General features: G+C 35.4%; 1 protein-coding gene across 3 annotated transcripts in view; it reads right to left on the bottom strand.

Annotated features, from left to right (window-relative positions):
* Positions 1 to 4,377: 4,377 nt before the first annotated feature.
* The window catches only part of CRY1 (cryptochrome circadian clock 1), a 47,206-nt gene continuing 38,162 nt past the window's right edge, over positions 4,378 to 13,421 (bottom strand). The window contains exons 4-13 of one of the 3 annotated variants that reach the window (XM_005861652.2): positions 11,663 to 11,847; positions 10,964 to 11,052; positions 9,975 to 10,115; positions 9,574 to 9,885; positions 7,993 to 8,144; positions 7,568 to 7,770; positions 7,381 to 7,476; positions 6,388 to 6,459; positions 5,983 to 6,086; positions 4,378 to 4,993 (exon numbers count right to left, since the gene is read on the bottom strand). In XM_005861652.2, the coding sequence (XP_005861714.1) occupies positions 5,983 to 6,086; positions 6,388 to 6,459; positions 7,381 to 7,476; positions 7,568 to 7,770; positions 7,993 to 8,144; positions 9,574 to 9,885; positions 9,975 to 10,115; positions 10,964 to 11,052; positions 11,663 to 11,847 (1,354 nt within the window). In that variant the 3' untranslated portion in view covers positions 4,378 to 4,993. Of the gene's footprint in view, positions 5,020 to 5,982; positions 6,087 to 6,387; positions 6,460 to 7,380; positions 7,477 to 7,567; positions 7,771 to 7,992; positions 8,145 to 9,573; positions 9,886 to 9,974; positions 10,116 to 10,963; positions 11,053 to 11,662; positions 11,848 to 13,421 lie in introns of all 3 variants that reach the window. The other 2 variants (XM_005861653.2, XM_005861655.2) reach the window with 2 other exon arrangements.

The following is a 13,421-nucleotide window of genomic DNA, read 5'->3' as shown; positions in this document are numbered from 1 at the left end:
GGCGGGGTCGGCGGGGGGGGCGGGTTGGCGTGGGAATCACCTTTTCAGGGAACTGCGCCGCCGGGTGCAGGCAAATTATTGCCTCCGGCACTTTCACACCCTTTCCTTGCCAGCAATTTATAAAAGTTGGGAGTTTCGGTTATTTGGTCCCTTGGGGAATGTCACTAACCCGTAAGAAAAAACGTAGAACTAACTCAGAAACCACTGTACATTTATGCTAGAGTCATTCAGAATTCCCAAAAGAACAAAGAACTAATGTACAAAAGCCCAAAATCTCTTTGAAACATGGAGCCTTTCTACTACCCACTGTTCCAGTCCTCCACCCAGCAGTCAGAGGTGTCTGATTCATCTTTAAAAACCTCCCTCCTGCCGTTTTCACCTAAATACTTGCCTTTTCTGTTAACTGCCAAGTGGTTTACATTCCAATGACTACTTGTGATGCCAATTTAACAAATTAATTTCTCCTTAAAACTAAGCTCAATGTCTGTCTCATTTACTCTCACGTTTATCCATTCAATCAACAAATATTTACGGCATGCCTATTAAGTGTCAAACATGGGAAACAGCAATGAGAAGACAGACATCAGTGGACAGGACAAAGGGGAATAAAGTACATTTTCTGTTCTGGGAGTTTACATTCTAGTGGAGGACAAAGACATTAGCAACCAACAACATGATTAATCGCAACTACAGTTAATGTTTCCAAGGACAGGATGCCCTGACCTTGCCTAGTTGTCCTATGCTGGTGTATGGGAGTTGGAGTCAGGAAAGCTGTCAGATTTTCCTAGTGTTTCCATAGCACACTGTGCACAGTTCTAACACAGCCTTAACATACAGCACTGCCCTCTCACCCTGTGGAGTAAACTCCCTGTGTACTGATGAATTTACTTTCCTATGAATAATGCTTGGCACACGGTAGGGACTCAGGAAATTTGAACTAAACCTCTGAGGCTAGCCTTAGTACCCAATTTGTGCTCAATAGGCTTTGCTGAGAGAGACTGATATTTGACTTTAATGCCAGAGATTAGCAGCAAGAATCCTGACTGTCTAAAGATCAACTTTGATCTCCAGGATGTTCTTGAATGAACTGTTTTTTTGTATACTATAAGGTAGGGGAGTGCTTGTCCTGTAACCCTTTTCCCTTTAAGTTACCCTTATTAAAAAAAAACACACAAAAAAAACCTTATTATGTGTGGTTTTATTGAACTCTTTTTTCTCATATACAGGGACTTGGTGTCCAGACTAACCAAAGTATTTCACATGCACTTAGGAAAAGGGAATCAGAGTAGGATAGAGAGAAGAGAAAGAAGTTAAGGAATGTAAACTCAGGCCTTAGAACTGTATGGTCAGGAGGGAGGGAGCAGAGATATCCACTCCGGTGCTAGCAGCTTGTACCAGGGCTCCACCTAACTGTGTGAGGAATGATAATATGCATAACCTGTGAATTGTAATCAAAACTTGAAACTGACCAACTCAACTATGCCAACTGTATTAAATGTTACCTAAAGCTTTTCCATCCTAAATATTTAAATTGTGCCTTTCTAGGACCATAAAATCAGAAAAGAACAACAAACTTTGGATGGAGAAATGGGAGAAAGCACCTAGTATTATGTATATACTATATACTAAAATGGTAATATGCAAATTGACCTTAATGTAGTGATGGCAAACCTTTTGAGCTCGGCATGTCAGCATTTTGAAAAACCTTAACTCTGGTGCCATGTCACATATAGAAATTTTATGATATTTGCAACCATAGTAAAACAAAGACTTATATTTTTGATATTTATTTTATATATTTAAATGCCATTTAACAAAGAAAAATCAATCAAAAAAATGAGTTCGTGTGTCACCTCTGACATGTGTGCCATAGGTTCGCCATCACTGCCCTAATGGCAGCACGATCAGGAACGACCGGTCACTATGAAGCGCACTGACCACCAGGGGGCAGACGCTCAGCGCAGGAGCTGCCCCCTGGTGGTCAGTGTGCTCCCACAGGGGGAGCTCCGCTCAGCCACAAGCTGGGCTGATGGCTGTGAACGCAATGGCAGTGGCAGGAGCCTCTCCCGCCTCCTCCGCAGCACTAAGCCGTCAGTCGGACATCCCCTGAGAGTTCACAGGCTGCCAGAGGGATGTCTGACTGCCAGCTTAGGCCCAATTTCCCGCCCCCCCCAGGGGTCCCAGACTGCGAGAGGGCGCAGGCCAGGCTGAGGGTCCCCCCCCCACCCCAGTGCATGAACTTTCGTGCACCAGGCCTCTAGTTATCTATAAAAAAATCACAAACATGTTTGAAATTGTGGGAAAATCCTGAAGCTTCTAGTAGGAGATGCATTAAAAAATGATACTGTTGCCGGAACCGGTTTGGCTCAGTGGATGGAGCGTCGGCCTGTGGACTGAAAGGTCCCAGGTTCGATTCCGGTCAAGGGCATGTACCTGGGTTGCGGGCACATCCCCAGTGGGAGATGTGCAGGAGGCAGCTGATCGATGTTTCTCTCTCATCGATGTTTCTAACTCTCTATCTCTCTCCCTTCCTCTCTGTAAAAAATCAATAAAATATATTTAAAACAAAAAATGATACTGTTATCAGCCTTTTATATCCCAAATTTATTAATTTGTTTTAAGTGAATGTGAAAAATATAAGGACCTTGCATTGCCTCATCCAAAAGCTTGGTTCTCTCAACTCAATTTTTCCAGGTTGCCAGCACAGTTTTTTGGTAGTAAGAATTCAAGAGTATTTTCTGAATGAGTAAAAGGTCTTGAATCCCTCAACCACCAAGGGTAGGGTTTTTAGAACACTAATCCTTCTAGTGAGGGGAGAACACTGAATTCAAACATAGTGTACCTACTCAGTTGGAGCACATTGATTGATACCTCTCTTTTCCTCAGTCATTCTTGTTAGTCACAATTTAGACCAAACTAAAAAAGCTTTAAAAAAACCCCACCAAATCCTAAAAAATAAATCCCCCTACATATCAGTGGCTTTGCTGAAATAGTGTTCTTTTATTGAAATATTTATTCACCTTAAAACTGAATCTTTTATTCCCCTGGATGGTGATGGCAAATCCCAGGCCTATGAATTTTTTCAGTTCTGTACAGTGCAATCAGGTCCAAAGAGGATGGTGTGAAGTATAGGTATTTTGAGAATCAATTAAAATATTACTCCTTCTTAACAATGGTGACAGAAGATAGTGTACATTTTTTTCTTTTCTCAGTAACAGAATTTATTGATCAGTATTAATTCATTATCTAGGATACTGTTAAAATGAATATCATCTAAAATGTATTGTTTCTGGACTTTTGACTCAAATTTATCCTCAGTAAACTTTAAATATGATTATCACACTAAACATCTATCATTACTAAAGTTAAGAAAAAAAAAAGCTACTTTGCAAGAATTAGCCTACTAGAGACAGGAAAAGGATAATAATAACAGTAGTGGCAGCTGACCAGAGCTGCAGCATACAGTGACACAGACCATGCACTGCACAGCACAGTCCAGTGAGCTACGCAGCATGGCAGCCCTGGAGCTAACAATTCACGGGTCCTCAAACTACGGCCCGCGGGCCACATGCAAATACAAATATTGTATTTGTTCCCGTTTTGTTTTTTTACTTCAAAATAAGGTATGTGCAGTGTGCATAGGAATTTGTTCATAGTTTTTTTTTTAAACTATAGTCCGGCCCTCCAACGGTCTGAGGGACAGTGAACTGGCCCCCCGTTTAAAAAGTTTGAGGACCCCTGATCTAGATATCCTACTATATGCCAGGCACTGTGATGAGCAATTCATACTCAGTATGAAGCAGATACTATTCTCATTCCCCATTCCCATTTTAAAAAAAAAAAAAAAAAAAAAAAGAAAAAGAAGGCACAGAAAGTTAATAATTTGCCTAAGATCTCAAAGCTAATGAGTGGCATTTGACTCTAGAGCCCACATTCTTAATCTGTTATCCTGTACTAACTTGCAGTTACAATCCCCATTACTTGAAAAAAATCTCTTTGGTTTTACATCTTTCTTGCAGATAACTTTATTTTTTTTTAAATGTTAAAGTATTTGGAAGACAATATTCTTATTTGGAATAATTTTGAAAAATCCTATTTTACTAAATACATGGGTGGGCAAAAGTAGGTTTATAGTTGTTCGTATGGAAAAGAAAACAATAATTAATAATAATATAAGAATAAACTCATGTTTCATGTATTCACAACTATAAACCTACTTTTGCCCACCCCTGTATATGGTGGCTATTCAGAATGGTGACATGTGGTTTATAGAATCTCTTTAATTTGTAATCACATCTCACAAACCAATGTTCTCCCCCCTTCCCAAAACAAACAAAAAGTAAAAAAAGAAGAAAAACGACCACCAAATACACAAGATTCCATATATGCATATACTTTAATAACAAAGATCACTTTAACTGTAAATGAACAAAGAAAGGGAAACAAAGAGAACTTAACACATGATACTTGCACAAGTTTGGTCAAACAGGCATACATGAAGCTTTAAAACATATACTGTCTAGGTTAACAGAGGCTATAAACTACCAATTTTGATTACACACATTTCCTAAAACATTATTATCAAAGAGTGCAAAGTTAGAGCAAACAATGTCAAGAAAATTTTAACAAAGTCTTTTAAGAAAGTCTAAAAACCTCCTATTTTCCCACATTGACAATCAAAACTTTGATTTTTTTTTTATTATCAGAATATCAGTTTGCCACTTTAACTTTTACCATACATGAAAAATTATCAAAAATATATTGATGGGTCTATACTAATTGTGCTATTTATATTTACATTAAGCAAATTCTTTTACCAAGTTCTTTATATACAAATTACCATGTGTCCTATGTGAAATTCATTGAAAAGTTAAAAACCGCAGAAATATCATTAGAAATAACTGCTTTCCATCAATGAAGAACATTTTAACTGAAAAAAAGTATTGAACTCCCCATCAATTTCAGCTGGAACAGCATTCCTCCTGAACGTTTTCTGTGATTTAAGGGGGGGGGAAAAAACTGGGTAAAGCTTAATTGAAAGGAATTAAATGACAAAAATTTGATGAGTATTTACTGATCTTATTTTCAAGAAATTTACAGTTTAATTAAGTTGGCAATAAAAAACAATAATAATTTTTAAAATGTAAATAGTTTAAGATAACTGAAAAAACAAATGTCTTCAAAAACTGTCAAATGCACTATAAATACTTTCAGCTTGGCCGCTGTGTCTCAGTGGTTGAGTGACGACTTATGAACCAGGAGGTCACAGTTTGATTCCTGGTCAGGGCACATGCCCAGGTTGCGGGCTCAATCCCTAGTGGGGACATGCAGGAGGCAGCCGCTCAATGATTCTCTCTCATCATTGATGTTTCTATCTCTCTCTCCATTTCCCTTCCTCTCTGAAATCAATAAAAATATTTAAAAAATACTTTTCATATAAATTTAAATCACAAAATAGTATCTCGTAGCTAAGTGAATTGAATACAGACATGATCCAAAAAGGGCCAACATTAAAAAAAAAACTTTAAACTATTTCCAAACTGGAAAGAATTTAGATTTTAAAGTATCACAACAGGTAAAAGAAATTTATAAAGACTTAAGAGGCAAAGATTTGGGGAAAGATTCATAAAGGGATTATATTAATACCACTAAAATTACAAAGTCACTTTAATTGTTTTAGATTTGTCACATAGGAAGGAAATGAATAAGATGCCTTTCTGAGAAAAAAAAAAACAAGCACAAATTTATAAGCTTTTCACATTTAAATATCATTGATTGAGATGACCAGAAAACTGAGTACAGCACTTTGTTCAGTACAGACGCATTTCTCTTGTCTATGAACTAATTGGTTTTGTAACAATCACTGAAAAATTTATGCCTTTCTGGTCTGAAAATAGAGGTTAGCTCCATTTTGGAAATTATCTTAATTTATATTGACTACACAGTCCACTAAAGCAAGAAATAAGGCTATAAAATATTTACCTAATTAGTGCTCTGTCGCTGGACTTTACGACCAATACTTTGTGTGTCTTCCTCCTGACTAGGACGTTTCCCACTGCTGAGACCAGTGCCCACGGAGCTTCTTCCTACACAATTAAAAAATATACATTTAAAATAGGAAAGGTAAAGAGACACAACAATATGCTCAAATGCTTTATTCTTTTTTTTTTTTTTTAATCCTCATCCAAGGATAATCTCCATTGATTTTAGAGAGAAAGGGAGGGAGAGAAACATTGGTCGGCTGCCTCCCATACCTCCCATATGTGCCACAAGGGATCGAACCCACAACCTAGGTATGTGCCTTGATGAGGAATCAAACCTGAAACCTTTTTGATTGACTCTCAACCAACTAAGTCACCGGGCTGGGCTCAAACACTTTATTCTTACCTTGCTTTAATAGGTGAGTTTGCTGACTGTCTCCAAGAGCATAATGTAAAATACCACTCCCTTGAGTATAACCTGTTAGTATTTAAAGCACAGTAAAATTACTTAAATTCTAAGTAGTACATATTAAGACTATAAATTAGCTTTATGCTATTTTTTGTTAGAACCTTTGAAAATTGACATAATTATTCAAATTGCAAATATATACTGACTTCTTGACATTATTATTATTACCCGAATTAAGAATATATGTGGCACACTGGTTGGGTGGCTCAGTGGGTTGGAGCGTCATCCTGTACACCAAAAGGTTGCAGGTTCAATTTCTGGTCAGAGCACATACCAGATTTTGGGTTTGATCCCCGGTTAGGGTGTGTACAGGAGGCGGCCAATCAATATTTCTCGTGTGCACTGATGTTTCTGTTTCTCTCTCTCCCCCCCTCTCTCCCTCCTCCCCCCATTTCCTCTTTCTCTAAAATAAAAAACATGTCCTCAGGTGAGGATTAAAAAAAAAAAGAATATATGTGGCAACTAAACATATATCATACAGAAAAACATTAAAATCAGACTTCGTAAGGAAAAACTCATGTGCAAAGGACTAGAGGTCTATGATAAATTTTTTGGCCATGTTCACAGGGCCACTGACTTTATATTTATTACCTTTTAGCTGATATATACCTAGAGAGAATAAAAAATAATAAGCATTCTGAAAATATATTTGAGTTTTATTTTATCCTTAAAATTGCTCTCCTTATTCAATTAGCAAGAAGATCTTTACCTTGACCTAAATTCTACTACATGTAATGATTCTATCTAAAATGTCACTAAAATGAAGTTAGGGGTGTGTGTTGTATGTATGTGTGTACACATGTATGCACGTGTACAAAGAATTATTACAAACATTTTAAAGAGAGATTTTTAAAACATAGTGAGGTTTAATAAACAATATTTTGGTTATTAATCTCTTAATGTTACTATAGAAATTTCCTTTTCACTTACTTCCACTGCTGCTACAACCTGGGATATTTTCTCCAGGAGAATACCCCATGAGGCCTCCATTCCCATTAGGATTAGAAGGCACTGATGCAAGAAGACCTAAAGGGAAATAATATCCTATTAAATTATGATCAAGATCAAATCAAGGGTAGTTGCCAAAGAAGCAAATCCAATGCAGTTACTGACATACCTAGTCCTCTATATCGTGAAAGCTGCTGGTAGATCTGTTTCATCCTCTCAATATTCAAACGGCTTGCCTCAGCATGGTTCACCATTGGTTTAGGATAATTAATTCCTATCAAACATTTGGCTACCTTTTGGATACTTTCTGGTGCATTCCAGGGATCATAGATATATTTTGCAGGGAAGCCTCTTAGGACAGGCAAATATCGCCTTTTGGGAGAAAATTAATAAAATGAACTATAAGCAAATTATAACAAACTATTTATTAGCTATGAATGACCAAGATCAAATCAGTACCATTTAACTGATTTGTTTACCCTTCTCCTCATCTCTGCTGACCATCATGAGGGGTATACTTAAAGTGTTGCTTAAACATTAAAAGCTCTTCCTGGATTAGTTACTCCAAACTAATAACAATCACCCTTGATTTACCTGATATAGTCTCCATTGGGATCTGTTCTTCTACCAAAACCAACAGGGCAATAGCAGTGAAAAAACTGTTGAAAAAAGGAACTACAAGACAGCCACATCCAACTTCCAGCATTTATGCTCCAATCTGCATCAAGTAATAATTCTTCAAATACCTTCAGGAGTAACAGTAACCAATTAGTTTGCACACACATAATTCTCAAAGCAAGCATTTTCCAAGTCTCTGTAGATCAAAAGTCAAGACAAAGAAAATCTAGCATAGAACTATAAAATTAAACATTCCAAGCTTCCTTGTCTATGTTTTGTTCTATGAATTATTTCAGGAAAAGAAATATATCAGAAATATAAGTGGATTTCTGAATAGAATTTACCTTTCTAATCTTTGCAGTGTTGTGTGGGGGAGGAGGGTAAAAAATTATTCAAGTCACTGATTTAAAAGGAATATGAGATTAAAAAATGGAAGAAACATAAAAGCAAGAACACTTTCAAAAAAGCAAAAATGGCCGTAACCGGTTTGGCTCAGTGGATAGAGCGTCGGCCTGCGGACTGAAAGGTCCCAGATTCGATTCCGGTCAAGGGCATGTACCTTGGTTGCAGGCACATCCCCAGTGGGGGGTGTGCAGGAGGCAGCTGGTCGATGTTTCTCTCTCATCGATGTTTCTGACTCTCTATCCCTCTCCCTTCCTCTCTGCAAAAATTCAATAAAATATATTTTTAAAAAAAAAGCAAAAATGCTACCAAATAAATCACCAACAGAAACGTAGAAGCTTGGTAAACCAGCCTACCTAAAGAGAGCATCCAAATTAAATGACCTTTGAAAATATCTTTGAAAATGCAGTTTAGGTTTGGAATATCAGTTATTTATTTACTTATTTATTTATTTTTAAAATCTTTATTGTTGAAATAAGTTTGGAATTTCTTGATCCAAGAGGAAAACAATTAAATGATTTTTAATAAATTAATGAAGTAGGTGTTACACATCTTCCTCATGTAAACTCTGTACTAGAAAATTTAACAGACGCAAAAAACAAAACAAAAACCAGGATCAGGACTGGCTTAGAGAGGGGAAATTTATGATATAAGTAGGAAGGTAAAAAATATACGTAAGCCCTTTATGTATAACCATAAGATGATGCTATAAAATAAAGTATGCTTCACTTTACAGAATAAAAGCACTACCAAAAAGCTGTGATGTTGAAGTGAAAGGATATATATTTTTAAATGTATGCTATGAATTCACTATTTCTAAAAACTCTTGAATGAATCTTTTCCGTGACAGAAATGATTACCTATAAGTATGTCAATGCAATTAAGTCCAGAGTGTTAAATCTTATATTTCCCTTGATGGCTAGGCTGGTTTAGCCACAGAAGTGACTTGAAATGAACTGAATCAGTTTTTGCCTTATTTCCTGTCTGATTACACTATAATGGTCTCCAAAAGTGTGATTGTATTGCAGGAATTAAATTCTTTGATAGTGAAAAACTAAACTATAATTGAATAAACAAAATAGACAACTTCTAGGAAATGTTTTAGTCAAGTATATAGTCCTTCAAATAAGACATGCTACATTAGTTAGAACTTACCTTCATTCCTTCTTCCCAGCTAATCCACAGGTCACCTCGTGTAACGAAGCAAGCAACTGCATGTCTGGCCAAATGGTGAATCCAACCCTCCTGACGAAGCTGTGTCATGATGGCATCAATCCATGGAAAACCTGTCCGGCCTTCTGCCCATTTTGCTAAAGCCTCAGGATTCTTATCCCAAGGAATCTGAACACAGATGGGGTTTCCTTCCATTTTATCAAAGCGTGGATTATTTGTGGCTGCTGTATAGAAAAATTCACGCCATAACAATTGCCCATAAAGGGAAAGGGGAGGGGAACTGTTCTTTTTTACCTAAGATTAAAAAGCAAAGAAGTATTAAAAGCAATTTTTTAAAAAGTATCTTGGAAAATAAAATTTTAAAATCCAATTTTAATTAATACCTTTTTGTAGAGATCTGTTAGTTTGAAGTAAAATAGTCGACATGATAAACATCCAAATCGGAGGTAAGGACTGAGTCCTGTAGGGCTAGCAAGCAGGGAATTGGCATTCATTCGAGGTCTTTCAAAGTTAGCCACCCATGCCTGAAAACACACAGAGAAACACCCTAACTTTTCCATTTTAAAGGAGTGTTTAAGATTTAGATTTTTAAAAACTGTTACATAGTTCTTATAGAGAATAAAATCGTGTTATTCCAGCCACAAATGACGTTTTAATAGAAAACAAGAAAGGATAAAAGTGAGCATTTTGTTGTTGTTCTTTCAACCATCCCCATGTAGCACATACTCATGTGAAATAAATTACCTCCAAATTCCTAACACAACATTGAGAGCACCTTTCACCTGTCTCTTTGACACGGAAGTAAAGGTGAAATAGGAGAACTCTACCCCAGCTTCAAAGTTATGGTCATCAGATACCAACTTACACAAAAAAGAATAGAAGAGGTAGTGTTGGTAATAGCTAAAGAGGAAATAATCAGAAGAGGAGGAAAAAGGTATTTAAATAAAGAGATAGTAGTTCATTTTCAAACAATTAGGTTTATGCTATTTTTTTTTTTTTAAGGAAAACTGGATGAATTTAAGAGATGGCTGCGGTTTTTTAAAAAATTATTTTTATTGATTTCAGAGAAGAAGGGAGAGAGAGAGAGAAACATCAATGATGAGAGAGAATCACTGATTGGCTGCCTCCTGCACACCTCACACTGGGGACTAAGCCTGAAACCCTGGGCATGTGCCCTGACCGGGAATTGAACCATGAACTCCTGGTTCATAAGTAGATGCTCAACCAGAGCCACACAGGCTGGGTGGTTTTATGCTATTTTAAATATTCCTCTCAATCCTTTTTTACCAGTCTATTTTTTGTTTTTAAAAAAGAGCAAAATTATTTTTAAAATGCCAGTTTGGAAATATGAGCATGATCTATATTATCATACTTTTCTTTCCAAATGCCTTTCCAAACGTGTTAGTGCTTCAGTTTCTCCACCTGGCCAAACTGCAGAGGGTAAGCCATCTGTATCAAAACCTAAAAAAAAATAAAATAAAATAAAAATAATAATTCCAGAACATAAATGCTTTTTATTTAATCACAATAATTGCAAAGAAAAGTAACTGAAGAAAAATATGACAGTAGAATAAAAATGAATTGATGACCCTGGATAGATCCTCACATATAGACGATAACATGTTCTCTATTCTTTAAAATGTGTATTTTATGTTGATAACAGATAGATCACATACTTTATTTTTATTTTTTAAAATATATTTATTAATTTTTAGAGAGAGAGTAAAGGAGAGGGAGAGAGAGAAACATTGATGTGAGAGTGGAACATTGATTGGCTGCCTTCCACATCTCTGGTAGGGGACCAGCCCACAACCCAGGCATGTGCCCTGACTAGTAATCAAACCGTCAACCTTTCTGTGCATGGGACGACACTGAACCAACTGAGTTAGACCGTCAGGGTGATCACATATTTTAGAACACATAAATAATGCACAGATTTATCACATCTTAGTTTGTTTCTTTTACTTTTTTTCCTATCTCTCTTTTTGCAAAATACATGTCAAATCAGAAATGGGATTTTCTGAGTGATTTATGAGCTCTTAAGTTTCAATGTTTTACCATTTATACCCACCTAGTTCTTCCAGTGAAGGGACTCCATATTTTTCATCATGGTCATCAGACAAAGGAGTTGTGCACTTTTCTATCACTTCCGAAGTAATTGTCTCTACTGGTATTTCTAGTGGTTCCATTTTGCTGATAAGAGTCTGGAATCTTTTATAAGTAAGAGGCGGTTGTCCACCATTAAGTTCTATGATCCTATTACAAAAGTTAGTAAAATCCAGTTAGTATAAAAAAAAGACAATATATTTAAGCTCTAAAAAGGCTTAAAACCAGAAAATAAACAAAATTACTTGACTTATAGGAGAATGACCAGGAAACTTGTTTAAAATAATTAAGAATCGAAAAAAAATTTCCTTCATTTTCTAGACATCTGCTAGGTGTCAAAAATATATAGCATGAAAATACCAAAACCTTTAAGACAAGGGATATTAAGCACCTATGAGTAAAAAGAACAAGTGGCCAAATAACAATAACATATTAAAGGCAGTAACATAAAAATATGGAAATATAAAAACATATCACATAGCTCAAAGAATAAATGTAAAGACATTATAACTCAGCTCAAAGAATCTATTAATCATCAATAAAAACTAAACCAGGTCAGTATTATATCAAGGAGCAAACAAAGTCTCATTAATTAGGATTCTATATTATTGTTGTGACAATCACTTGCTATTTTCCATTTGCTCATGCTTTTGTTAAAAATATCAGCATACATACTTATTTTATATACATACTTTATGTACATACTTTGTTTACTTCCGATCACTAATTGCTTCAATCAAGCGTACTAAAAGGAAAGATTCATGTTTGCCAAAGGTAGTTTGAATTCGACACTATTTGGGAATAGCTATTCTTTTTTTATTATGGCCATTTGCTTAGCATTTAGCCTTAATAAAGAATTACTAGTAAAATCCAACTCCATCATTTTGTGATCAGAAATCAAAGCCTACCAAGAGAGTTAATTAGTCAAGGTCACATAGCTAATAAATAGCAAATCAAGGTTTTCTTAATCCAAATACAGTATATTTTTCATTATGCCACATGTATTATGTATCAATTATATGTACAGGACATAACAAAAAAATTATCCTCTCTGATTTTAGTAATTTAGCTTTGGTGTAATACTTTGTTTATACTTAAGGTCATAATGAAATCTGTCAATTATAATGATACTTTAATTGTCATACTATTAATTATTTAATGGAAACAATAAAAACCTTCGTTTTCTATATGTTACATTGTTTTATGATGGATTTACATGGTTAATATTCACATTCAATCCAATAAACAATTCAATTTTATGTATAACACTGGTCTTCCACTTAGAAGCAACTGCTCTTATCCTGTTTTTACTTCTTGCTATCAGCTCCCTAAAATTAAAAAAACTGATAAACTAGAAGGCAAGTTTATTATCAAAGGATATACTATAACTTCTGGCTTAATATCAAGTAATCAAGTCACCATTTTTTGATACACTTGGAAAAGTAGAATAAAATTAACTAGTTTGCCATGTTACTTATAATTAACTTTATTAACTTGATAAAAAGTATAAATAAGTTAAAATAATGTAAAAGGTAGATAAATTATGAGAATTCAGTACTTATGATGACAACAGTATGTCAAAGGTTCATAAATTAACAAATCTTATGAACCTTCAAAACTCACAGCATATAATACTTCCTAAATTTAAACTTGACCACAGACTCTTTGTTGGGCAAAGCATCACTAAAGACTGATATTTCAAGAAATACACTTTGAGAAATATA

The sequence above is a fragment of the Myotis brandtii genome, unplaced genomic scaffold, assembly GCF_000412655.1.
Source record: "Myotis brandtii unplaced genomic scaffold, ASM41265v1 scaffold155, whole genome shotgun sequence".
Lineage (NCBI taxonomy): Eukaryota > Metazoa > Chordata > Mammalia > Chiroptera > Vespertilionidae > Myotis > Myotis brandtii.
The sequence above is the reverse complement of the archived record's forward strand: the minus strand, read 5'-3'. Positions and strand labels throughout refer to the sequence as shown.